Genomic DNA, 27822 nt, shown 5'->3' with positions numbered 1-27822 from the left:
TTTAACTTCTCATATTTCACTAAAGTAGATTAATATTTATTAGGCAACAGAAACACATGGTTTTAATTCAAGGTCAACATATCATACCACTAGCAAATTTCTGGAGCTGTCTATTGTTTTATGTATCAGTGTTATTTAGACAAAGAAAAAAACAAAACTTTAAAAGTCTAACCATGTATTGGGAAGACACAGTCCATTTTAGCTATACTAACGGAAAAATGTAACCTAAAGTAGGAAAAGGAAAAAAACTGCACACAAATCTAAATTTCTTAGATTTAGAATTAATGCATAAAGACTGATAATTCTGGTTGAATTCCCAAAGAGTCTGAAGAAGGCTCAGAGTTACAGAGGTCAGTTCAAACCTGTTTCACTGGTTTCTTACAATGCCATCTCAGGTTGATCTCTTAAAATCTTCATAAATTAAAATGAGAACAAAGTTTTAAGCTGCTTCAGCGGGCAATGAGAGCCAAATTTTTCATAATTATTATTATAAACACATGTACTCAAACAGTATAGAAAACCCTTGATTTAACTTACAAAATGTGAGTTTGCAGATAAAACACAAATACTGGTCCCTTCTTTCCTGCTCTCATTTTGCAGCCCAAAGATGCAGTGCCTTGTGGAATACAGAGATATCCGTTTACAGTTGAGTGTTTTGGCATTGTTCACACAACAGAAAGGCAGCCTTGCCTCATACTGTTGTTTTAACAATTAAAGAATTTTGCTTCACATGCAGGGTTCAACTATGACTGAGCCTTAAAATATGTGAAGGACATACATGGAAACAAAGATTGTTAAAATTTGGCCATAAATGCCCTATAAGGCTAGAACTAAAAATAGTACTACAAAAATAAAGCAAAGGCCCGTATACATAAACTTTCTCCTTATAGTTACGGGGCTTTCCTTTGATGAGTCAGGTTTGATAAACGGAAGGTAGACCAAGTGCTATGTGGTCAAGATATCCTAGTAACTGACCACACCGCACTCAGCAAAGCATTCTCTTCAGAACAAGAGCAATGCACGAAAAGACAAATTCCCAGATAACTTGGAGGAAATGAGAAGACCAAATTAAAATCAATGAGCAAGACAGATACATATGGAATCTCTAAGCTAATGGGCTAAACTTGCTTCCTCAAGTTTACAAAGGAACAGTTTGAGTTTGACTGTTTGGGTACACAGACCATTTGTGCTGGACTCAAAATAAATATATGTTTAATACATGTAATTAGTTCCTTTTTCTGAAAAGGAACTGGATATTCTTAAGACATTTATTATATAAAGTGACCGTTAAAATGCAATCAAATTGATTGCTCATGAAATTTCAATCATGAGATGATCTAATGATAAAAAAAGATGAAAGCATTGAGACACTGAACATAGTCTAAGTCATATACTTTCCTTGACTAGCTTTTCTCCTCTCTCTTTCTCTCTCTCTTTCACACACTCTCTCTCTCACACATACACACTATCCCAGAGCAATTTTAATGTCAGTAAGCATACTTTAAAAGAACAACTTAAAGTAGAAGCAGCAAACCATCTGCTCTGAGAGCAAAGTTCAACTTGCTGACACGACCTGCCCTGTTGCAGCTGCCACTGCAACAGAGCTCTGCAGGTCCGATCGTGCACTGGGCATCTTTGCTAAGTCATGCCCTGCTGCCCGGATATAGGTACTAGGTGGAGCAGCCTAGCTGCGTGTGGCACCCTGGAAAATTCTTGCCTCACGCTTTGGCTAGGAGGTGATTCACATACTCATAGCTTTATTTTAAAGCCTTCCAAATAAACTGATTCAGCAAAAATGACTAAATATCAACAAGAAAGGTCTAAGGTTGAGGTTGTACATCTGGGAAATAATGGAAGAAAATGTGGATTCTAGAACACTGTTAATCTAAGTCAAGTCAGAAGCTTTTTGGGTGAGGTCCCCCTCAGGCGAATATTAGTCACTCCGAAGAAATGAACTGTTTTCTATTGTGGGGACAGGTGTTATAAAGCCAAAGCTCAGAATTATATGGAAGTGAGTTGTAGTAGGAGATGCTGGCCTATTAAATATTAAGTCCGGAAAAGCACAGTCCATGGTTATTTACCTGAATGATAAATCCTACCATAACAAATCTTGTGCCTTCCTGCTCCCGGTTTCGGGCCACCAAGTATCCTCTGTGAAATTACGACAGCGAAGTCCAGATAATTTTACCTTTTGATTGGAAATGTATTACACTATAAAATTTCTTTTAGGGAGATTTTTTTTTTTCCTCTGATCTTCGAAAGCTGACTGAAAAGTTATGACAGTATAGGTTTGTTTTTTTTTTTCCTTTGTGTGTGTCACTATCACTAGTGTCTTCTCCATATACCACCCTTCAATAAAACTTTTATTTCTAGCTCTAAGAAGCTATCGTGACAAGTGAATATCATGGACACATGAAGTGCTATAATATTTTGAAAGTTATCTAAAAGTCTCTGCCTCACTATCTCTGTTTTCTAGTAAACAGGGACCTAGAGAAGGAAGCAAAGCATGTGATGAGAGTTGATGCGATGCACCTCTAGCCCTCTGCCACAGTAGCACTTGGCTAGGGCTGCAGACACTGGGGGCTTCAGTGTCTCAGACAGCCTCTAAGAGAAGCCCTCCATTTGCAGACGAGGAGGCCAAAGCCCAGGGAGGTCAAACACCATGCTCTCAGTCAACTGGCTAGTCACTTTACTGACAATTCACTTGGTGACTGAGAGCTGTGAGAGAAAGAACATGTCAAACGTTTCTGCACTTGTCATGCTAATAAAAGGATGGTAGAAGATAAAAAAGTGCCAAGACTAAAATTTCACACAGGTGTGAAAGATTAGCCTGGTGTTTGCCCCCATATCTTCACGACCAGTCAGATTAAAATCCCTGCTTACCTAGAATATCACTTTAACTTCTTCTTCTTCTTCTTCTTTTTTTTTTTTTTAATATAGAGTCCACCTTCCCCCAAAACAAAGAGGTAGAAAATTTCTGGTTTAAATAACAGAGTGGCATATGAAATGTATGGATGTTCAGTTTCTGAAGGAAAAAATAAAAGCAGGCTTATGTCTGTCATTGGGAAGATGGCAACTAGTTTTCAAGGGTTAATATCACTCAATATTTTGCCTATTAATTAAAATGAAAGGTAGAAAGAGCTATATGTCTTCTAACAGAAGCTACCTCCATCTAAATAGTGAAAAGTTTTGTGGTACCTCTTTCTTCTGCTCAGAAAACCAGCTGGTATCTTTGTTTGAATCTTGCGGTGATATATGAAGATCCACCAGGACAGCAAAATTCCCACACTGAAAAACATTAATGGCAGAGTTAGCTTACATCCAGCAAATAATGAGAGAAAAATCTCACAAATTCCTATGTGGTTGCTCATGATGAAATGGCAACAAAGTTCACTACTAGACAGAAGTATTTTTAGGGGGCCGGGCTACAAGTCATAACCTACTACGCTGTGTAAGTCTAATATCTATGGTAGAAATGCTAGGGAGAAATATCATTTTAATCAGGATAGAAAAGACAAAATATTTACCTTGAAGGAGCATGCTCAGGCATCCATGGGTAGTTGGAAGACTATCAAACACTGAGAGAACTAAAATAGGTCAGAACTAGGTAAGCACTAGTTCTGTGGACAGTCAAGGGAATTCTTTCTTCTAAGTAGGACAGATACATATTTTAGATGGACAAAAGGATTGGCTGGGACAGCGTATCTTAGAATAGAAATAGGAGCACGAATGAATGAAAAAGAACCAAAGAGGGGAAAGTAGATGTTGAATGACAGTTATCAAAACTAAATAAGTTTCATTAAAATAGCTACAGAACTATACAAAGCCTGCCTCTCTTCTTCTTCCATAGGCTAGTGCTATTCTACACTTTTGCAATGATGGAAATAGTCTGTATCTGTACTGAACAGGGTGGCACCATAGACATTTGCGGCTACTGAGCACTTGAAATGTGCCAACTGTGACTGAGAAACTGAATTTTTCATTTCATTTCATTTTAATTTAATTTAAGCAGACTTATGTGGCTAGCAGCTCTGTGGCACAGCTATAGACCCTGTAAAAAGTTGTATGTAGCCTTATAAATCCTCACACCTTACAAGCAAAGTAATTTCTGAGAATCTCGGGATTACTGAGGAAGATCTAACTTAGAAAGGAACAGAAGACCAAGACTGTAAGTTGATGGTGGTCTAAAAGGCCCAGAGGGTCTGTTTATGGCCCACAAGGAAAAGTCACTTTTGCACCTCTTTGGCTGAAAAAAAAAAAAAAGTTTTCTTTTAAAAATTCTGTGCTATAATTCAATGAAGAAAGGAAAGTATTTTCAACTAATGGTGAAAGAATATCAAATGTAAATATGGAAAGAAAATGAAACTTGACACCTACTTCACTCCATACAGAAAAATTAATTTGAGCTGGATCATAGAGCTAAACATAAAAACCAAAATCATTTTTCTGACTTTAGGGTAGAAAAAGATTTCCTAGACAGAAGCACTAAATATAGAAGAAAAATGATTCAATTGGACTTTGTTAAAATTTAAAACTCTTGGTCATCAAAAGACACCATTAGTAAAATGAATATGTATGTCGCAGAATGGAAAAAATATTCGTAAATACATGCATCTGACATAAAGGACTGGCATCCAAAATGCACAAGGAACCCGTACAAATCAATTTAAAAAACCCAAACTTGAGCAGACACTTCACAAATAAGATAAACAAATGGCTAATAAACACATGAAAAAAATGTTCAAAATCAGTCATCAGACAAATGCAAACTAAAACTACCAAGAGATACAACTACATATCTATCAGAATGACTATAATTGACTAAAAAGATTGACACACCAAATGTCGGTAAGGATGTAGAGCATCCTAAACTCTCACACACCTCTAGTGGAAATGTAAAATGGTCATCCACTCCTGCAAATGGTTGGTCAATTCTCTATAAACATACATATGTTTATTGACTGAGCCAGCAATTCCACTACCCGGTATTTACTGAGAAAGATAAAACACATGTGCACACAAAGACTTGTAAGCAAATGCTCACGGAAAGTTTACTCATAATAGCCCAAACAAAAGAAAATCCAAGTTTATTGACAGGAGCATATTCATTCAATGGAATGCTCCTCACCACACTACGGATACACTCAACATGGACTAATATCCAAAACATTATGTTAAACAAAATACACATTGCCTGATTCCATCTATATAAAGTTCTAGAACAGCAACATTAAATCTATGGTCAAAGCAATCGAACACTGATTGCCTGGGGAGGAACTGACTGAGAACAGGCACAACTGAGCTTTGTGTGGTGATTGTATATCTTGATGGGATCTGCGCCTAAGATCAGTTTATTTCATGGTGTATTAACAATACATCAATAACAAACAATTTTTAGTTGCTATGTAAAAATACATTCATATTTGTTGACAGTTATTTAAAATGTAGTACATCCCTTAAAATATGTGGATACTTTGGGGGGTGGGGGTGAGGACCAAAGTGAAATTCAATGGGCAATATGAAAATTGTAAGGTATGAGATAATCTTCTCTGATGTAAAAGAGCACAGTGTGACCCACTGAACTGCAGTTTAGTGTGTTGCAACCAGCATTTTATTTTAATGAATGAGAATTAAAGAGAGTATTGGAATAGGATTAAAAAATATCAAGGGTCCCATGGTAAAGACAAGTATTATTTTGTGAAACTTCTGCATAAGCATCTGAGTTACAGTGTAAAGCCTATTTCTTACTGTGGGTTGTGGTCAAAACTGTTTGAAAACCATACGCAAATATACTGTTACTTTAAAATTTCTTCACAACCGTTGATTATAGATTTAACCATTAAGGAGTATGCTGCCACCAGGTGGAGGTATTTTGCCACAACTACATGATCTTAGCCAGGGGTAATTAACCTTTCCTGTGCCATCCCTGTGGCTCTTGGGCCAGCTGTGAAGTTGATACAATCTGCTCAGAATAATGTCTTTAAATGTATGAACCACAATGCATAGGATTCAAAAGAAAAACAATTTTACTTAAGCATGGTTATCCAAATTAAAAAAAAAATAAATTTGTGACATAGTAACATATATACTTGTTTATTAAAGCACTGGCTCTTGTCACATAGTGGTGGATTTAATAACTACTATAAATCCAAAGCAGTGATAAGCACAAATGACATCTTCAGAATGTGCCACAACTATAATATATTAGAAGACCTATGCTTTCCATTGATGACAAATATCACTAATACTATTGTCCTGGCTACTTTATTCATAATAAAAACTACATTTATTAGAATTTAATCAAAATAAAGATGTTAACTTTCTGCCCCCGCCCAAGTTCACCAACCACGTGAGTTCTATCGCGGGCCCCTCCACTAATTGGCCAAGAGCCGCTCTGAAGCCGGGAGATGCTTCTCGTACATTTTACTGAGTTTCCTGTATGTGGTCTACCCGGACTCCTTAGTCAAACCAAGTTCTCTGCTACCCCTTATTGATTAGTAAAAATAATTTTTAAATGCTTTAAAAAAAGAAAGAAAAAGGAAATAGTGATGCTTCAACTAGCTGAACTGATATTATGTAATCATAACTTTCTAAAACATTAAATAGCAAGGTCCCATTTAGTATTCTCATTTCGTTACTTTGATCACAAATAACGTAGTGTAAGTTTGATTACAGAGTGATTAGAATGTCTTTTTCCTCCTTTCCTTACGATTGACGGATGGAAGAAGGAAGGAAGCAAAGAAAGAAAACTCATCAAGAAAGCAAAGCCTAAAAAGATAACATCCCGAACACCCCCAAACAACACCCTCTTCCCCTTACCTTTCCTTTCCTTTCCTTTCCTTTCCTTTCCTTTCCTTTCCTTTCCTTTCCTTTCCTTTCCTTTCCTTTCCTTTCCTTCCCCCCCCCTTTTTTTTCTTTTCTTTTCTTAAATCATCAAATCTTACTTCGGTGCTCAAACTTTTCCGGGATTTCTGCCAGACTCCGCCGCGGTGCACGCATGCGGTCCCCTCCCCCATCGTAGGATTCTCCCTCCTCAGCCAGCAGTTGTGAGTTCTTCAGCAAGAGCTCTCTCAAACTCCCACACTAATCAGAGGTATTTTGCCTTTCTAAAGTTCCTTGCTCTCAAGCCTTTGCTGCCTCTTTTCTCCCAGGAGTAAACAGAAGTTAAAAAAAAAAAAAAAAAAGCTTCTTACTGCTGCCAGCAGCACAGCCTCCACTTCTCCTTAATTAGGAGGAGGTTATTTCTACTTAGCAGATAAACTCTCCAGCTCTCTTCTAAGAGGAGCAATACACCAACCATCTCAGGCCAAAGCTGCTCGTTTTATACAGGCCCAGTTGCCTCTTTAACAGCCCAAAGGCTACTAGAAAAAGCTGCACATCCCATCCCCTGGGCTGTGAGTCTAAAGGCCAGAGCCTGGTCCAGTTTCTAGCCCCTCCGCTTATAGCTTTCTGCCAAAAACCTGGGAATCAACCCTAACTCCTCCCTTTCTCTAAACGTCCATAATCAGTCACCAAGTCTCCTATATTTCACCTCTCAAAGAGGTAAACACACCCCTCCTCTCTGGTTCGGCAGCTCACATACGTCTCCCACTTGGAACACTGGGGCTCCTTCTCTTGGTGTCCGGATGAACTCATGATGCCCCAACCAGAGCAATCTCACACATGAAATGGGAGCAGTGCACTCCTGCTGTGGCTCTGAGCGTAACATGAAGCTTCTGAAGAGGCCCTGCTCACCCACCATCTCCCACTGGTCCTGGGCACCTGTTGTTTTTGACCTTTGCTTCCAGTGCACCTCAGTGCTCCTGTGCTTAGTGAACTCCTTGAACCCTATGCATCCTTGAACCCTAGCAGGAGCATGGACACCTCTGTGGAGCTTTTCTGAACAGTCTGTCACTGCTGCTCTGCTTCAGGCCCATACTTCATGTGCTTATTTATTTCTGCATTAAAGGGCTGGTCCACATAGGGGTTTCCCTTACCTGGCTGTTAGCTCCTTGGAGGAGAGAGGGTCCATACTTCAGCTCTGTACATGACTCTGTACCCCAAGGATTAGCACAGTACCAGCGCACAGTAAGTGCTGAATATTCAATGAAATGAAGAAAGAAATGAACAAATGACAGGACAAAGGAGCTCTGAGTTTTGGGCAAACTACAGCCTTATCTGCAAACCGAGGGTTCTGAGTCCATTTTGGGGACAAGGCCATTCTGATTCAGCCCGGGACACTGACGTGTCATAGAGCAACCTCCTCCTTCCTATTCTGGAGTGCCGACAACTACATCATGACCAGTGACAACCAGTCATTTTACACATTTTGAAAAAAAGGAATACAAGGATCCTAGGATGACCTCATCCTAAAATCAATGCCAACTAAGAGTGTTGGTGATTTTTCCTACCTCTTTCCTAAGAATTCCAAAGCTGCAACTTAACTTGAACTATTACCAAGTCTTTAGAGGTGGGAGATTTTGTTTTCTAATTTTACATTAGTTGTAAAAATAAAGGTAAAATGCTAACACAGACATTCAGAAGCAGGTTCAGAACTCTGAGATATGTGGAAAGTTTCCCACATTCTCTCTTTCATTCATCATTCATTAATTCCCCACTGAGTTTCAAAGGGGCACTGGGCCAGACCCTGAGAGTAGAACAGAGCACTATAGGAAGTGTGATCACAGCATACACCCAAGGACCAGAGGTAGCCGAGGGACAACTCTGACTGAGGGAGGCCAGAGAAGAGGGCATGATGTCTCAGCTAAATCCTGCAGATTAGGGCAAGTGTTAGAGAAAGAAAAAGGAATAGCACCCACACAGGGAAAGAGGCCCGAACAGCTTGGGGCGCTCTAGGGACAGAAGAATCTGATAATGTAGAAACAGGGCAACAGATGAGGCCAAGAGCAGGAGGGTTCAGACCATAGAGGAGCCCTGGACAGGGCACGGGGCGGAGGAGACCTGCATGCTGGAGAGCTGTCTCAGGTAGGTGTGGAGAGAACGGCCTGGCAGGGAAATCACCAGGGCTAGACATACAGGTTCAAAGCCACCACAAGAACCCAAGCAAGAGACAATGGAAGGTGATCCCGAGGTGAAGAGGAAGGGGCAGATTTGCAAGATACCCAAAAGACAGACTCAAGAGGATGTGGTTCGGTTTGAGTGGAGGAAGAGCAAGGACAACGCCCTGCGCACTTAACTAGTTTGAACCATGCCCATGAGGCATGTTCACAGGCAGCTCATCCCTATGGGTCTGTATTCCAAAAAGCCTGGACTAAGGATTTCAGGCAACTTGGATTAAACAGGCAAAGATTAAAAATGGAAAAAATAAGTAAAAAAAACAGGGTAAAACATAAAAATGAAACCAATGATATGTTTGTACAAAATTTCCACCACAGTCCTAAGCCTCTACAACACTGGGCTCTGATTTTGCCAGTTACCAAAACAAAAAATGAAAGGTCAACTAGAGGCCATAAGATGACAATGAATCAGTGCTGAGAATTACTCAATCATTCCTGGTACTAAATCTAAAAAGATGCTTCTCCTGAAGGGCTTCATGAAAACATATGCAATTATCTTGCTGGAGTATCAGCTTTACTATAAGGCTTCAAGAAAAAAAAAAATTAAGATTTTCATATCAAAACAAACTGCATATATGTTACAGGAGGAAATTAAAAAGTCATGTAGTTTTGAAAGAAAATTTAGTGCCATTTATAAAGCACCTGTGTTGCAGGCTTTGGCTAAGCTTTACCTATAGTATTCGACTTAATCCTCGCCAGTAACCTGTGAGGGAGCACAGCTATTACTCACATTTTATAGATAAGTGGAATCAGAGAAGGTGAGGACTAGTCCAATATTGCACGGGCAGTAAAGGACAGATCCAGGAATCAAACCCAAATATGTTAGACTCCAAAGCCCATTGCCATGCATTACTCTGAAGAAATATCCCCGGTGGAAGGTGACTCAGGACTCCACAGTGGGGGGCACATTCAAGGCTTCCTAGCCTGGAATCCACTCCACTGTACTTGGGAACTGGCCCCCTATTTATACCTCCAGGGTAAGGGGGGCAGCCATGGTTGCCCATTAGCACCAGGTGACTGAACCAAGGATTCTGAACAGTGTCACTCAGTTCCCTTCCCCGGGCAGCTAGACTTCATGCTTGAAGGGAGACACTGAGTTGAGATACTGAAGCTACCTCTGTGGGGTACCCTCTTGAAATAAGAGTGCAGTGCAGTGGTCCTTTGCTACATTCATCCCTCCTTGTCCCTAACCACTCCTCCTGCTCCATCACAAAGAGATTGGGGCAGGAGGAGTGGTTAGGGACAAGGAGGGATGAATGTAGCAAAGGACTACAGCAATAAATGACATGAAAGGTGGGGTGGGGATGATGAGGGAGGAAGAGAGGTCTCCTGACATTAACAAGACTATCCAGAGAGTTAAAGCTGAAGAAAAGTCAACACAAATATTTTGTCAATTTAACCCCCTTGGCTTGTTCCTTATTAAAACACTTGCCCAAGAAATCTAAGCTTGGAGGGTATATTCAAGAAAAGAAACCTGCATACCTTTAGGATGGCGTACACAATAAACCAGCAGACAGTCCAGGGGATGGATAGCAGAATAAAGAGTCATTCTATTGGAATACATTATATCCTTAATCTAACTGCATAAACTTGCTAAGGGTGAAGAAGTTGGCAATAGCAATAGCTAAGATTTACTGAGCATTTACTGTGTGCCAAATACTGTGTATCAAGACTTTTCAGTACATTATTACATTTCATTCTCAAGACAACCCAGAAAGGCATAAACTATTACTACTCAGTGTTCTGGAAACACAGAGAAACTTAAGAGCTCTCTTTCTCTTTTAGAAGATCCCTGGTGATCATGGCTGGGTTTTGTTTGGTGTGGTACCTTGCCAACCTGGCAATACTTGTCAGGCCAGAGACAAGGAATACTTCACAATCTTAACAGAATTAGACACAGCCTGAATTCGAGATCACGACACCTGGAGAAAGCCGTCTGGTGACAAATGGGAGAATGGTCTGGCGCAGGAAGTCCAAAGCTGCGAATCTCTTCTGAGGACTCCCCAGTGTAGGAGGGGTGTATCACCTCTCTTCTGTGTCAGTTTCCCTCAATGTAAAAAGAACGGACACAACTATATCTCTTTTAAGGAGCCTTCTACTTATGATCCCACCTGTTGATTGTGTTTTGGTTTGCAACCATTTGCTAGGATTCTATTTGCTCACATAATGTTTGCCCTACTGTAAAGGTTACAAAAGAGCCACATGGAGTCTAGCACCTTACACTGTCCTTCATCAGTTCACTATGGGCCACTCAAGCACAGCAGTAAAATCCACTGTTGTTTTGGAATACAGAACGGGAAAGTACATTTCCTGCTGTGCTGACTTTTGTGGGCATGATTTAGACTTGGCAACCAATGACAGAAAATGCCAGTCACATGGCTAGAAATCATGGTCTAAGCCATGGAAAAGGGAGACCCTGAGAGGAATTGGAGGAGGCAAAAATTTAGAAACCAATGTGCTCTTCGCCAAAGCGTTCTCCAACACCGTCAGGCAGGATTAGGCTTTTCTCTGCTGCTGCAGCACTTTATTCGTGCTTCTGTTGTGGAACCCATCACAGGCTGTAAACATCCGTCTCCCATGAGTGGCCTCAGGGAGGAGCTGCCTTCTGTTAGCCTTTGCTTTATTTCCAGCACCACACTGCTTTCCTTCCCAAATCTTATCCAGGAAGATGATGAGCCCCTATATGAGTACTCTAAGCAAACAAACAAACAAACAAACAAACGAAAAACAAAAAACAACAACAAAAAAACCCAAAACTCTGTCATAGTAGGGGAACAGAGACAGTTTACTGAAGGGCATTAGCCTCTTACTCTGTTCGTTCGCAGTTTTAGGAGTTACCATTAGCTCTGCTTTTCTGTTCTCTTTCTCATACCTTTGTGGTTTGCTCCTTACACATGTAAAATCTTTTCCCAGCCATAGCAATAAAGCTGTTGAGAAAGACAAACAAGTGACTGGAAAAGTGTACATCCCTGACCTGTAGTCAAAAGTCCCACAGCAGGCACCAAACAAAAGAGAGACACTCCCTCTCTTCCTGATTCCTTTTCATTTCAGACAAGTCACACCCTCCCCTATATCCCTTTCAACCAGAACAACCTGAGCACAAAGTAATAGCCATTTGCAACCAAGGAATCCCCACACCTATTTCCTCCAGTGGATCTGAAATCACATCATCAACCAGGCTTGGCAATTTGTTCCTTCTGATGGGAAGGTGGGAACATAACCAGCTGGAATGGGGCATTGCCCAATCACTACCCACCTTCTGGGGTGACGTTATTCTGTGCACATGTGAGGCAACTTTAGCTATAAACCATGAGCCAGAAAATGCCACAGGTGTTTCTTGTTCTGAGGACAGGGTACAGATGAGAGGGTAGTAATCCATCTTAGAGGCCAGGCAGGCACTAAAGTCATTTTCATCACTGATGTATTTTTTCATTCATTAAATAAATACTCTTTCTTTACTGTCATCTATGTGCCAGGCTCCATTATAGGCACTGATAGGCCAACTAAAGCGGTTTGATAAAGATACCGAAATTTAATATATGCCACTGGAACTTTGGGTAGTATTTGAGGCTGATCTGAAACCCAACACTGCATCAAGGTGTAGTTAAGAACAGGCCCTCAGTTCACTCACTTTGAAAGATAAGTAGTGACTTCATTTCTTTAGATACTTTCCGTAATGATTTCCAAGACATTATTCTTTCAAATTAGCATTCAGGCCACTATTCTTCAGGAGATGAGGATATGCAGCAAGAAGGAGCACCATGGTTTGGGGGTAGGACAGAGCCGATTTCAAACCCCTGCCCTGAACCCCAGCACTCCCCGACTCTGGGTAAGTTCCTGCAATGTGAAATAATGAAAAACACCATATGGTGTTGTTTGGAGGATTAAATGAAAGAATGAAGGTACAGGGTTTCAGCACAGTGCCAGCCATACAAGGGGCTCAAGAAAGAAATATGGGTCAGGGTTAATGTTCTTTTGTTTTATTTTCTTCCAAAGGTAGAATTTGCCTCAAATTCCAAGGCATTTTAAATGAACTCTGAATTGTCAGTTCCATAAGATTTACAAATAGATAGGGCACAGGTTTCTACCTATTCCTAGTTAGAGCTAATAAATGTCTCATAATTATTTTGCACAGTTTTACTCTGGCCGCACATTGCTTCTTAGAAGAACAGATGGCTTGTAATCACACCAGATTACAAGGTAAAAACATGAACTCTCCTCTCACATATTTCTGCAAAAGGAAACATGAAAATAGGTAACCTGATGGAAATTATGATAAACTTGTCTGTAGGGAACTTGGGCTGAGAGGGCCTTGAAGGGCTAGGAAAACAAGCAACACTCAACAGTCGGCAACATTTTGACCCATCAGATGCACGTCAGGACCAATTAGCACCAACCATTAAGTAATCTGAAAATGGGATTTGGTAAACAAGAGGGTGTTAGTCCCCACAAATTCTGCTCACAATTTTATCCTGTATGTGTTATCAAGAAGCTATGGAATGCGGGTTTGAATTATTAGAATATAGTCTTTTATATCCCTGAGAATCTTGATACTTTTCAATGTCAAGAACAAAAGAAAAGCAGTGCAGCCTATGAGTTAAAGAAATTTATGACAAATTATAAATTAATCAAAATGAAAAAAAGAAAAACTGTAAATATTCCCCTAGTGATCAATGCCTACAATTCATAGACTATTCAAAAGGGTGGTCAGTCTTGGAGAGAGATTTCTTAAAAGAGGAAGGGAGATAAAAGGTAGCACAATTTTCCTACCTCCTGGGGATTGGGGGGGGCCACCCAAGAGTCTTTAATGACTACTTTGGGGATTCTGTATGACTTACAGGGATTTAGTTAAATGTAAAATAATTTCAGGAATCCCCCACATCAATAACTTTTCTCTGGAATCCTCTTGTCTGCTTTCAAACATACCAAAGGACTTGCCAGATAAAGCCATGACGGGCGTACTCTGTTCAATCCAGCTGTCATGTAATTTTTCCTGGAGTATTAATATTATGTAAGTACTATTGGTAAAGGGGGCTACATCTGCCCTTCTAAATTGGGAAAGGGTAGTGTTTTCCAGGCCACCTTTGGTATAGAGATAAGGACAGCAAACATATCTACACATATGGCTTCAAACCAAAACACGACCAGAGAGCGAGGACTTCCTGAGGCCTACTGCACATGAAAAGTTTCCATTTGTGCAGGGCTCAGGGTTACCAGGGCCTCAGAGAGGCCCAACCAAGTCAATGCCGGCCCTCACTCCACCCTTGGACATGCTTATCACCCTGGTCCTGCCAGTTCAAGAATGCTCCCTGTATGTACAACTTGAAGGATGTTCGTCCACTAGAGCCTAGAGCCCTGGCTCTCAAAGAACCAAAAGCGTCAGCATCTCCTGAAGCTTGTTTGATATGCAAATTAAGACCTCCCATCAGAAATTTTAGGGATAGGGCCCAGTCTCCTGTATTTTAACAAGTCCTTTGGATGGATGATTCTGGTGCATGCTCAAGTTTAATAACCACTGCTGTAAGGTACGATATCTCCTGAGGACTGCTCCTGGCATTCTTCGTATACAATACAGCAAAATTTTTGGAGGTTACATTAGGAAAGAAAAATATGTATATCTGATTAGGTTTCACAATGTAACACAATAGAAGTAGGTAGCTCAGCAGAACACATTACAACTCTAAAACTCACAAGAACATCATAGCTTTATGATGATGATAAAATGATTCCCTTTCAGTTGTAAGAAACTCAAATTATGATTTTCCTTAAAAAGAAAAAAATAAAACTCTCTAAAGGTGAATGTGATATACAGCCAGGGCTGATAACCACAGATATAATAGTGCCTCACTGAGCATTTTAAAAACCATCTCTGGATAAATATGGTGATGAAAATCCCAAGAAAAAAAATAGATCTACCTGCCAGATGGGGGTAGAACCTTAGAAAAAAATAAAAGTCTGGAAATGGAAAAGAAGGAGGCTGTAAGCCCAAAACAGACAGGGAGGTCATACAATTGCACCTAAGTCCGTCCTTCCATCCGTCCTCCCTCCCTCCCTCCCTCCCTTTCTCCCTCCCTCCTTTCCTTCCCTCCTTTATTTATTTTTAACGCCTACAGCAACTGATTTTCCATCCAAGTACTAACTAGGCCCGACCCTGCTTAGCTTCCAAGATCAGACAGGATCGGGTGTGTTCAGGGTGGCATGGCCATATATGCACCTAAGTCCTTTATATGAATTCAGATCAGTGGGCTCAAGGGGACCCATCTCATGGCATGGAAGGGATGGGCACTGTACATGGCTTAGTCATCGAGTTGATGAGGAGCACTAGAGTTGCAATGAGATCCTAGAGAAGGTCAAATGACATCATACTTTGCAATAGGGAGAGATAGATTTTGCCACTATAAATTTAATCCCCAACAGATTATTAGAAAGGATCCAGAAGAAAACTCAAATTATGGAAAATGAACCTCATCTTCTTCTTTGACAACATTCCTAGACTGTGGCAACTGGTACAATGTGATTGACAAAGAAGACATGAATCTCAGTCAGGAATGAGGCAGTTTCCTGTGACATCCTTTTGTCCAAACCGCTCCACAAAAACAGCTTTTGTCAAGATTACCAATGACCTTCACGTAGCCAATCCAATGGTCAATTTTTGGTCCCCACATTACTGGACCTCTCACTGCCATCTAACAGTGTTTTTTTCACTTGATCCTTGAAACCCTCACTTCTGGGCCACCACACTTTCCTGGTTCTCCTCCCTCATCACCAGCCACTGTTTCTCAGTCTTCTTTGCTGGCTCATCCCATTACACCAACATTTGAACAGAATTCAATGTTTAGGCCTCTTCTGTTTCATTAGTCTCAAGGTTTCATATACTGGCAGTTCATATGCTGCTGATGCCTAATGTTTCTCCTCCAGCCTGGACCTTCCCCTCGGTTCCAAATACATGTATCCAAGTGCCTGCTCTGCATCTCCATTTAAGTAAACATTTTGGCATCATCTGTGATGTCTCTCCCCTTATATTCTGTATCTAATCTATTAGCAAACCCGAACAGTTCTACCTACAAAAGGATTTGCCTGGCACACAGTAGGAGCTCAATAAATATTGACTGAAAAAAAAAATCTATGACTAAACAAATAAATCCTGATGAAAAAAAAACCAGAAAAATAAGGATGGAGGAAATGACGATTAGATGAATTGGTAACTAGTTCAATAGCCATTAGCCACAGAAGCCATTAATGGTCAAACTGCAACTTGGGGGGAGATGGTGAAGAGCTTTTTCCTTGGCCCTGGTCTTGGTCCACATTGTTAACAGTGATATGGATGAAGATATAGTAGACATGCCCATGAAACAGGTGGATGATGATGCACAGGAGGGATAGGAAATATCTGGGTAGCAAAAACTGTATCTGGCAAAAACAAACAAATAAACAAACCTCCTACAGTCTGTCTCTCTGTGACTCAGAAAGATGAGCTCCATCTAACCAGATGGAATTTAACAAGGATATAGGTAAGGGCCATGATTTGGCTCCACAAAAACTAACAGCCCTCGCAGAGGTATCTGTGGTCAAGAGTAAGCTTTCTGAGTGGTCAGCACATGCTGTGGCTGTCAGTGATGATGATTTCATTTTAGGCTGCCTCACAGTAGCGGCCAGCATAAGCATTATTTGCCTATGTTTTATGCATCTGGTGCTCAATTAGTCTCAACATACCAACTGAGATAAATTGTCATATATTACAATAAGAATGACCAGGATAGCAGCAACACTTAAAATCATGTTACAAGGATCAGTTGAAAAAAATAGCATAATTTGCCTCAAAAATAAGAAAACAACCAGGATAAAATAATATGACCAGGACTTAATTTTTAAATGTAAGAAAATGATCTTTTTTTAGTTCTTGAGGGCCTTACGTGATACAGAATCAGGTGAGAGCAGAGAAATCACAAAGAGACAGGCACTGGCTTCACATAAGGAAGACTTTCAAACGGGCAGGCTTTCCAACCGGGAAATGATCTGCCATGCAGGTGGTGTGAGATCAAACTTTACATATTGACATAAAACACGTGTAAATGGACAACTGAATAAATATTGCCCTGTTAGTATATGACACTGGTCTAGTTGTGAGGAGTGATGAAAACCACACAGGAAAGAATAGGCTATCTATCGACTTGCTGCATATTAATGATTAGCTACTTCAATCATCTAATATGCCATTGGCTACTGGTTTTATTTTTTCAGTGTACCCCTAAAGATGTGTGGACTTACTGATCTCAAGAATCAGAGAACTCGCCTTCTAAGAGATAATTTAATATATAAAGCGAGGACTTTAGAATCAGGCAGATGTGTTTCTAAACACTGACTGTACTTTTTACTGGCCACATGGCCTGGGACAAGTTTCTCGGGCTCGCTGAATCTCAATCCTCGTGTTTGTGAAATGGGGGTAACCATGCTTGTTCTTCTCACAGAGACGTGGTTAGGCTTAAATTCAAAGAGAAAAAATACAGTAGTAGTTAACAAGCAGCAGTTAAGTAATAAATCGGGAGTAGTTAACAAATAATGACATCGTTCTCAGTCCCAGTTTCCCAACTAATGAGGGTGACAAAATTGCCCAGCGCTGTTCCAATAACTTTCTGTGGTGAAGGAAATGTCCTGTATCTGCGCTAATACCTTAGCCACAAACCACATGTGGCTACTGAGCACCTGAAATGAAGCTAGTGCGAATTTTGAATTTTATTTCACTCCAATTAATTTAAATTGGCTTATTAGCAATTAATTCATTAGTTAATTTAAATAGCTACATGTAGTTACATGGACAACACAGATACTTCCCTAAAGTGACTCCTGGTTCAGAAGTCCTGGTTCTATTATTCTAGTGAGAGACTAAAACCAAAAGAGAAAACAACATCGGGAACCCCATAGCAGGAAGTGCCCAGTGATGCAAGGGGGATTCCCATCCCGTAGGGAATTCCTGAAGCTCCTTAGGACTGCACATGAGGGAATGACAGGGACTAACCTGGGAAATTTCTATGAACTTTACCAAGGACGGTGCTGATCCAATAGAACTGTTTTATTTAAAGGTGTTTTCCTTGTAAATAGAAAATGAAGCAATAAAAACTGTTACTGCCCATTAGAGGATTAAGAAGTTTAAGTTTCCCTTCACCTTTCACCTCTTTCACTGTGACCCTGCTTTATCGAATCAGAAAAGAAAATTCACGGAGAATTCTTAAAATTATTATTGCAGCCACTGTAATGGTTCCTAATCCCTTGGCTTTTGCCGAGAATGAACCTTCGTGTTTGGTGCTGAATTTATTTCCCTTCCTACTCTGCTCTGCTTCTCAGAACTCAGGAAACAATCATATAACTACTTTCATCACTGCTTCATCAAGTTTCTACAAAATGAGCAGGAGTTCAAAGGGAATTTTCAACCAATTCATGCCCAAGGCAGGAAATTGAAATACCAAATGGGACAGAAGAATGTTAGACAAACACAGGCGAGGTCTGCTGGTGAGAGAGAGCCCCAGTTTTTCTTCCCCTGACCCATTTTTAGAGAACTACAAAGAAGAATAAAGGGAGGTAGCTAATTGGTCACAGGACTGGTTTAGAGCCACCTACCTCTACTTTCCTTTTCTAATTGAATGGTGGGAATAACACCCTCTTTAAGGACTGCTCAAAGGGGAAAACGTGCTGGGACAGGAGGCCACTGATGAAATGGCTTCAGAAGCCGAAGATCATTAATTAAGAATATTGAGAGTGAGCTTGAAAGCTTAGCTGAAACGAGTGGGAGGGACAACTCGATATCAGGTGCTACCTACGCATTAGAAATTAAGCTTTATGAAGGCTCTCAGTGGAAAGTTACGGCTCCCAGGCATTCCTCCTTGGCTAAGTGAAGTCTCCCGAGGCGACTGAACTCTGAAGACAGTATCATTGACTTTAGAATAAAATTTCCAACATCCATTATTATGTACCCTTGACTCTCAGGGTTCAATGTCTTCCAAGCACTATACCCACTGCCTGACAGTGTTTCTCAACCTTGAGCCACACATCAGTTTCACCAGGAGGGCATGTTATAAACACAGATTGCAAAGCCTCACCCTCAGAGTTTCTTATTTCATAGACTGGAGGCGAGGCTGAGAATATGCATTTCTAACAGAATTTCAGGTGATGCTGATGCTGCTGGTCTGGAGACCACACTGTGAATCAATCACATAGAAATAAGTGTTAGCAACTCTTATAAGGCAGCACATTCGAATCACCTGGGGAATTTTTAAAGCCCACATCCAAATTCTACCCCAGACCAATTAAATCAGACTTTCGGGAAGGGGTCTGGACATCAGTACATTTTACAAGTAAGTTCCATACCTGAATGTAATATGGCTGGGATGAGAACCACTATAGAAAATATCACCTTCAAACTACTTAAATTTGGAGCCTACATATACTCTTACAAATTAGAGGTAGGGAGGCAGATCCAGGCATCTGCCTGAATCTGCTTGATTCCATCTTCCCTTGGTGATGATATTTCACTGGTCATTTTTATCCTCTACAGACCAAAATATAATGATCCTCCTTGTACCAGTAAACCTCCACCCTATCCCCCTGCTCCCTCTCTTTCACTCTCCTTCCCTCCAAGAATCCTCCAAAGATTTACTAATTAGAGCAACTGAAGATCTATGAACACTGATAAATATGCTAATCTCTTGAATATACAGAAAGTAACAAGTGATATTTCAAGACAAGAACTCTATAGCTAGATGAGCAGCAGATAACAATTTTTAAAATATTTAAAATCATCTAACATCTTTCTTCTTCAATCTCTTTTCTATTCTCCTCAAATTCCCTTTCCTTCTTTCCAAACCAGATTCTACTTTTCCTCATCTTTCCAGATCTATCATTTGCTTGCTTCTATCCTTCCTTCATCATCTGTTTTAATACAATTATGAAGTTCACAGTTATTTCTATGAAATAAAGTTTTATGATGCCTGTTCCTAATTTAACAAATAGGAGAACTAAATTTTTTCTTGGTGAGAAATAAGAAGCTAAATTAAATTAATTTTGGTATGTACCTCCTGATGAACTCTGCCTTGGGCATTAACGCTCAACAGGAAACCTATTCCCACCTGGAATTCATCAAATTATGGAATCTTCAGGCTAAAACACACTGTGTGCCATACATCAGCACCTTCTGATGAGGTGTGATAATGCAGTTTACCTCCAAGTAATAAAGCTACAGAAAACGAAACATATCATTCATAATCTAGAATTGTGGTTCTAAAGCAAAAATCACCCCTTTCTCCCCACTGCCCCAATGTACAGTGTCTGGAAACATTTAGGGTTGTCACTACTGACATCTAACGGGGTAGAGTCCAGGAAAACTGCTAAACATTCTACAATGCACAGGATAGCCCACAACAAAGAATCATCTGGTCCACATTGCAGTGTCCAAGTAGAAAAATTCTGCTCTAGAAATAGTTATATGAAGTCAGCTGACTTTTAGGCACTGGAGAGTTTGTAGGGATCTAAGGCCAGCTAGGAGGAAGAAGAGATAGAGAGGCAAATAGTCCAGAATCAAAGAAATACTACAAAATGTCCAGGCAGAAGAAATGGGGTTGCTGTTCATCCCCCCAAATGCCTAGAAACACACAGAAAGGGTCCTCTTAGCTTTGAACCTGGCCAGACTTTTTCAATGAAGGTTCCCCCCCGCCAACAGGGTTAAAGATTTAATTTTGTAAAAGAAACAATTTTATTCCATGATTCATCACCTGGCCAACTGAAAGACTACCCCTTACTCTCTTATGCATTCGTATATCATCGTTAACTTTTAAAAAGACCTAAATCAATAAATGAATGGATAAATAAATAAATGCAGAAACTCTGAACAGATAACAATTTAGAAACAGACTATATAATCGCTTTTGTACCAATTTAATGACAGTGCTGCCCATTCTCTTGAGAGATAGTTAACCATTTTTATTTGGGGCAGTTTGCATAGGGGTCTCTGCATAGGAGTAGATAGGGTAATACTTAAGGAGTTTTCTCATGCATATTAATATCATAATGAGATCATGACTATTAGATATATGTCCTATGGCTATTAAATTCCTAGAAAAATTACATTGATCAACAGAACTGAAATATCAAATTGATCCAGCTTAAAAAAAATCAACATTATGTGCTCGGATCTTTAAAAATTATAACAAGCATGGTGGCTAGCTTTTATTTGATACTCTTCAGGTTTTAAATATCAAACAGCTACTAAATGGGTCATTTAAAAATCTAAATTTTAAATTAAGAAAGTGCCGAAATGTCTTGCAAAACAGTATTTCCATTCTAGGTATTCACTATAGGGTTGCTTTTCACAGTAAAGCCCCATTAGTTCACTTGAATTCTTACTTTTCTCCCAGTTAGTGAGGGAAAGAGGGGTTGCCAATCAAAGATTGATCAGAAAAGAATGAACACCAGTAGGGCAAAGGGAACTGTCCTTTAGGTATGGCACAAACCACCATGGTAACTTATATTTTCATTGCCTCTCCCAATGGAGTTTGTTATTTTAACATATTTTTAAGATTTACCATGTAGCATAAACTCATCTCTAAATTATAAATTGTGTAAATATGTCACCAAGAAATGCCAAAATGCCCCTATTGAATATGAATTGTTTATCCCAAGCCTATAATGTTCTGTGCCCTAATGCTTTAGAGATATTAGATACTAAAATTTTATTAAAACCATATTCCTTGTATTTGCTGCCATTATCAATGATGCAAATTCACACATGTGTTAGTTAATGAAGCAGCCAGACAGGGTATCATAGGCAGAGAAAAGGCTGAAAGAAATCTTTTTCGCCAAAGAGAAAGCGGCCAAACTGTGGAAAATGATATGGATATCTAAGGTACTCCCCAAAAGCCAAAACTGTAAATAAGGTTAGACCCTCACATGGTTCCGTGGTCTAAGTATACATTACAACATTTTAAACCAAACATTCATTTCATTGTAGGAATTTATGCCAGCTGGCAAAGTGCAGCTGACCAAAAGTGAAAAATGAGCTTGAGTTTTCCTTCCTTGTAAAACTCAGTACATTTGTAGCATTAGCCCCTTACCAGAAGAGGGCAATGGTGGCCAGGCCGGCATTGCTCAAAGCCATGGCAGTTACCTGCAGTCAAGGTAATACCTCCCAAGAGAGTCCGACCTCAAGAAACAGCCTGCAGAACTGCTGGCTTCTAGGTAGCATGCGTGCAGACACAAGACTCTGCCTTTCCTTTTTTTTTGGAATGAATGAATGGGCAGCTGCGAGACCAAATCCTCCAATATTTCCAAATAATGATGTAAAAGTACTGCTCATTGCAACCCAACCCACACATTTAAAAGTTACCATCTCTCACTGGTCATACCAGCCACAAAACTCTATACATTCCTGAAACAAGAGGGTGCTTTAAATATTGTTGAATGGAGAAGAATATTATGAAAATACTATGTTAGAAGCCTGCAAATTAACAATAGAGTAAAGGCCGTTCTAAATTGATATTCAAGTTCACCTGCAGTACCCTGGCTTTGCAGATTTCTTTAGTGGAATCTCGATTCTGCCTCCTTTTCTCCCTCATGAGTGTTTTCTAAGTTTATCTTCCCAAACAGCACTTGTCCAGCTCCTTCGAGCTTTTGTAAACAAAGCATTCTTCCACCTCCTCTCACTGAAAAACCATTCACTCTGCTGCACAGGCTTACTCACAATTTGCTTTTTAAACACATTTACTTTTAATGAAGGAAAAGATTTGTTTTCAGTTAATAACATTTCAGGCATAAGCGAGCAGCGAATGGGTGGGAGGGGCTTGGGGCAGTTTTAACAGGAGTGAGAAATGAGTGAAGGAAGTGCTGGTGGAGTTACAGTATTCTCTCCTAGAAAGGGAATTCACAAGCCTACTAAGGATGAAACCTTTTGAGTTCATACCTTGACTTCTCAGCCTATCCAAAATTACACACTCTCCTCAGACCTGCTCCTTCTCTGTTCTGGTTTAGCCAGTGGTGTCAACATTTGGCCGGTTCTGAGACCTTAACACATCTTTTCTTCAGCAGCCACATGCAACCCCATCACCACATTCTGCAGGCTGTTTCTTGAGGTTGGGCTCTCTTGGGGTTGTGATCTACCCACCTCACCATGTCGGCCTCCAGTTCAAGCCACCACCTTCTCCTTCCTGGCCCTTGACTCCAACAATCCCCCATGATCCCCTAAGTCAACTCACCTTCCATCTGTTACCAGACTCTGTTGCCAGAGTGGTCAGGTCTCGCCCCGACTCTACCCAAGCTGAAAACGTTTTTAGGGGCCTTCTACTGCTCTCAGTGTCCCACCCTTTACCCTGGCAGTAGTACCACATGCCTCTCTCTCAAACAGCAGTTCAACATTGCAAATTATCCTGCTTCTGTGTAATTGATCTGACTGCTAGATTCTTCCAAAAGATGATGAGGTCTATGTCTATTTTTGCTAGTTACTGAAGCCCTGATGCTTAGCAGTGTCTGGCCCACATCAGGTGCTCAATGAGTGGACCACAGGAAGGAAGGAAAGAGGCCGGGGGCGTGCTTCCGCTCTTCAAATCTGGGCCAGCTCTTGTTCCTGGGTTCCTGTGTGGCTCCGATGGTGCCTATAGTCTCACAAATCCTCTCTGCTTCCGGCCCTTCTCACATTAGCTCCTAGGCTCAAACCTGGCCTGAAGGGTTTGGCAGGGAGCAGAAGCTCTCATTCCCTCCATTGTCACTGTGCTCAGATGAGATCCACTGTGTGTTCTGCATGAAGACCTCACTGCCAGCAAAGGGCTAGAGGAAAGTCTACCTGGAAAACTGTAGTCGGCCCAAGGTAAAAGGGAGGACAAGTTGAAAACTGGACAAAATAGAATTAAAGGTGAAAATCATTCAAAGAGACTGAGAGATGTTTCATATAAAAAGATCAAACTACCCAGAAGACATGAGTCACATACAAAGCTTCACGCACTGAACAACCTTCTTCTCCCCACCAGAGTGACTTGTCCAATCTCCTCCCTATTTCAAAGTGGATTCTCTGCTTTATTTGCACAAATACAAGGCTAATCTGAGCAGCGTTCCCAAAGAGGTCTTGAAATGCTGAAATTTCCCCCTCTTGACAGAAAAATGTTGCTGGTGGTTTATAAAAGTCCATATTTTTTCAGCTTTTACCCACTTTGTGAGGGGCACTGAAAGTGTGTAAACCCTATTCAAGACATTAGTTATTGCCACCAAGGTGGGTGGGATGAGGTGGGGACTGAAGACCGGTTGTGTTTTATGAAGTAACCATACTGACGATACCCTGAAGCATGTGCAGCATCTTGTCCCAGCCATGAATCTGAGTGTGCAGGTGAGGACACCACTGTCACACCTTCCTTTCCCTATATCACATTCCCAGACAGAGAGGCCCCTCGGATGCACCCACCAAGGGAGAGTGTTGACAGCAACCCTTTGATTCATTTAAAAATAAAAAATCAAACTAAATATAAATAAAAGTTCTAAAATCTTTCCACATACAAAGTCACAGTGGATTACTTAACTGCCTCCCTCACCTTGGCACATGCACGCATAACTTTGGGGATCACCACGGTCAACTAGAGGAACACCTGGATGACTCAGAGAAGACAGGGAGTTAAGTAAAGGAAAAACTCTGTTGGCAAACAAACCAAACAATGTCAGGGATGTAACGCTGGAAACTGTTAAATGGCAGTTTAACCAAAGGAGGGCATTTTTAATAATAGAGGGTAAAAGCTATAAAGAAATTAAAACTATCCGGAGAATCCAGTGTAACAGACAGATTACAAATGCAGATAGGAAAAAAAACTGCAAAACCCGCTCCTCTAAAATGCCATGTCAGTTTTTATCGCAAAGCCTTTGCATTGCTGTTCCCTTTTGCTAAAATTTGCTTCTACCAGATCCCTGGGGAGGTGCTTCTGTCTTCTGGTGTTTTTTGTTTGTTTGTTTGTTTGTTTTTTGGATGTCTAGTAATTCTGGTGTACAGAATAGTGGTTAGACATTTATATAACCCATGAAGTGATCCCCCCCCCATAACCTAGCACCCACCTGGCACCATATATAATTATTACAATATTATTGACTGTATTCCCTATGCTGTACTTTATATCCCCATGACTATTTTGTAACTGCCAATTTGTACTTCTTAATCCCTTCACCCAGCCCCCAACTCTCCTCCCATCTGGCAACCATCGGTTTATTCTCTATCTATGAGTCTGTTTCTGTTTTGTTTGTTTGTTAACTGTTTTTTTTTAGATCCCACATATTAAGTGACTTGGAGTTCAACTTGAACACTATTCCTGCAGAGAGGCCCTCTGACCATCCCATTTGAACTGGAACCACCTCCAGTCACTAGTCATCAAATTATCATCTTTTATTTTTTTCATCACACTCCCTAGTAGCTGAGGTGATCTTGTTTCTTGTCCAATGTCACCTCCATGAGACCAGGGACCTTACTGGTCTTATTCAAAATTGTGTCCCCACAATTAGAACCATTTCTGGTACATGGGAAGCAAGTGATAAATATTTATTGAATAAATAAAATATTTAAATACAATGAGAGAAACACAAGAGTCCTAGAAGACAACCCACTTCTTTTCAGCCCACATCAGATTAAGGAGACAGAAATAAATAAGACCATAGAGGACATATAGCAGATAATGCTGAGCTGCAAACTGCATAGCAAACTCTGTACAATAAAAACAGAGACGACATCATCTACCATCTTCTCAAGCATTCACCAAACAGTCTCTGTTTCTCAGTCTAAACTTCCAATTTCCCAAATGAATCTGAACTTCCCCCAAAGGCAGAGCAACCAGGGAGGTCTGATTCCAGAAAAGGAATTAAGACCACAAGCTGGGTGTCTGTCCAGTAGGTGCCTAGTAGGCCCTCTGTCCTCATATCACACTGCTCACTGGACCCTCATGTGCAGTCCAAAAAGAGAGACATGATATACCCTAGTCAGACAGGAATGAGCCTAAATATGTGTTTAAATTTGAGGATTCTACAAAATATGCTCCTTAAGCCACAGATGCACTCCCTGTAAGAAACATCTCATCATGAATCTAATAGGATAAACTGCGTTAATCAGGGCTCTGCTGTTTTACTTTTATGAAGAATCCAGCTGCAACATTGGTTCTTTTGAAAAGCATTGGTAATTGTTCTTTATTTTGTACTTTAGCGTCACTTTAGAAACTTAAACCCCCCTTTAAAAAATTTGTTTCAATACTAAAATTAATTACTTTCTCTTTATAATCAAACCAGTTTTTGAAGCAAGATTGAAAAAGGTTTACAGCCTCTATACCGAACACTTTTGCTCATGCCATAAATAATTTATAGCAAGACGGTTGCTTCTCAGTGGCAGGCTCAAATTCCCATTTTAATCAAAACTGATTTTGAAATCTATTTCTCAATTTACATGTGGTAAGGGAGCTTCTCACCACGTGAGCCCTCAGACTCTTTCATGGAAATGGGCACTCTTCCCAAACTCCTAAAACTCTGGGACATTATTAACCACTGGTAATCATTTTCTTCTACCCTCTGATGCTCTTCACTTCATCAAAAGTTAACATCATGGCAGCCACTTCACAGGGAAATCAAAAGCTCAAAGCCACAAAACACCAGTGAGACTATGTTCACTGATATTTCTAAATGTGTAAACAGACCTCACAGAGAAAAAAGCTCAAAGATTCACTGAAACAGCCGAACACATAAACTTATACCAAAAACAAAGACTAACCAATAAACCAAAGCACTAATCACTATAGTACTGTGCTTTAAATCTCCAAAGCAGTATCTCCAAGACTGTTTCGCCTGAGTCTGGGACAGGTAACATAGGTAAGCCTTTCTAAATTATTTTTCTTTCCAAAACACTCTTATTCATTTTTTTAAACATTTTGTTTTCTTTACAAAATGACCTCCCTTAAAATAAATATTAAGTAGACAGAGTAGTAGCTTCTTCATAACTGGCTCTCCAATACGAATTCCCAAAACTTCTGATAAGCATTATGCTCCATGACTGAGCAAATGGCTGGGCAGCTGGACTGCAACGGAGAGAACTAGAACCTACACACTGGCAGCTCTGCTGGTCAGCATCCGGAATCCTGCTCCTTATGTGGGAGCTCTGTAGACTATCCATGGTCCTGGACATCTCCATTAGTGGAGGAATAAAACACTTGTCAAAATGAGTCTCTTCTGAGGCAGAGACTCAAATGGCTTCCCAAACTTATGAAATTCTCCTGGCATCAAGCATATTGCCAATTCTGGCTTAAGTTAGTTTATACCCAGGTGGACTAGAATTGAAAAGAACACTTTCTATGATAGCGATTATGGGAAAGGGTCCTTGAATTTTCAATGATTTTGGAGTTCCTCCTTCCTTAGTGATAGGGAATTCTAAGAAGACTAGGATTTTAAAAAACAAAAAAGAAATGTGAGTGATCAGGATCACAATTTTACAATAAGCCATTTATTTTATCTTCTACCACAATGCTGAAGAACAAAACATATGATTGAATTATAAAAATTAAGTATCTCTTGTTAGCATGAGAGGAAATTTACATTTACCACTCTTCTTAAAACTGGACTTTTACTAGAGTTAAAGGAGGTAACAAAATCTGAATCAATTTTTTAGGTGCCATCGTAACCTTATTGTTATAAAGCAAATAGACTCAGAAATTCATCCGAACAAATCATTTTTGTATCACCACATGTTTTACTTGCATAGATAGAAATGAAGTCATAAACA

General features: G+C 40.2%; 1 protein-coding gene across 1 annotated transcript in view; it reads right to left on the bottom strand.

Annotated features, from left to right (window-relative positions):
- LOC107507102 (SLX4 interacting protein) overlaps nt 1-27822 on the bottom strand; it is a 171297-nt gene that overhangs the window by 62222 nt on the left and 81253 nt on the right. Inside the window, exon 4 of the mRNA XM_016138102.2 lies at nt 3199-3288. Within this exon, the coding sequence (XP_015993588.2) occupies nt 3199-3288 (90 nt within the window). The remainder of the gene's footprint in view (nt 1-3198; nt 3289-27822) is intronic.

This window comes from Rousettus aegyptiacus, unplaced genomic scaffold (genome assembly GCF_014176215.1).
Source record: "Rousettus aegyptiacus isolate mRouAeg1 unplaced genomic scaffold, mRouAeg1.p scaffold_m13_p_12, whole genome shotgun sequence".
Classification (NCBI taxonomy): Eukaryota; Metazoa; Chordata; class Mammalia; order Chiroptera; family Pteropodidae; genus Rousettus; species Rousettus aegyptiacus.
Note: the sequence above shows the minus strand (reverse complement) of the source record. Positions and strands in the feature narration are given on the sequence as shown.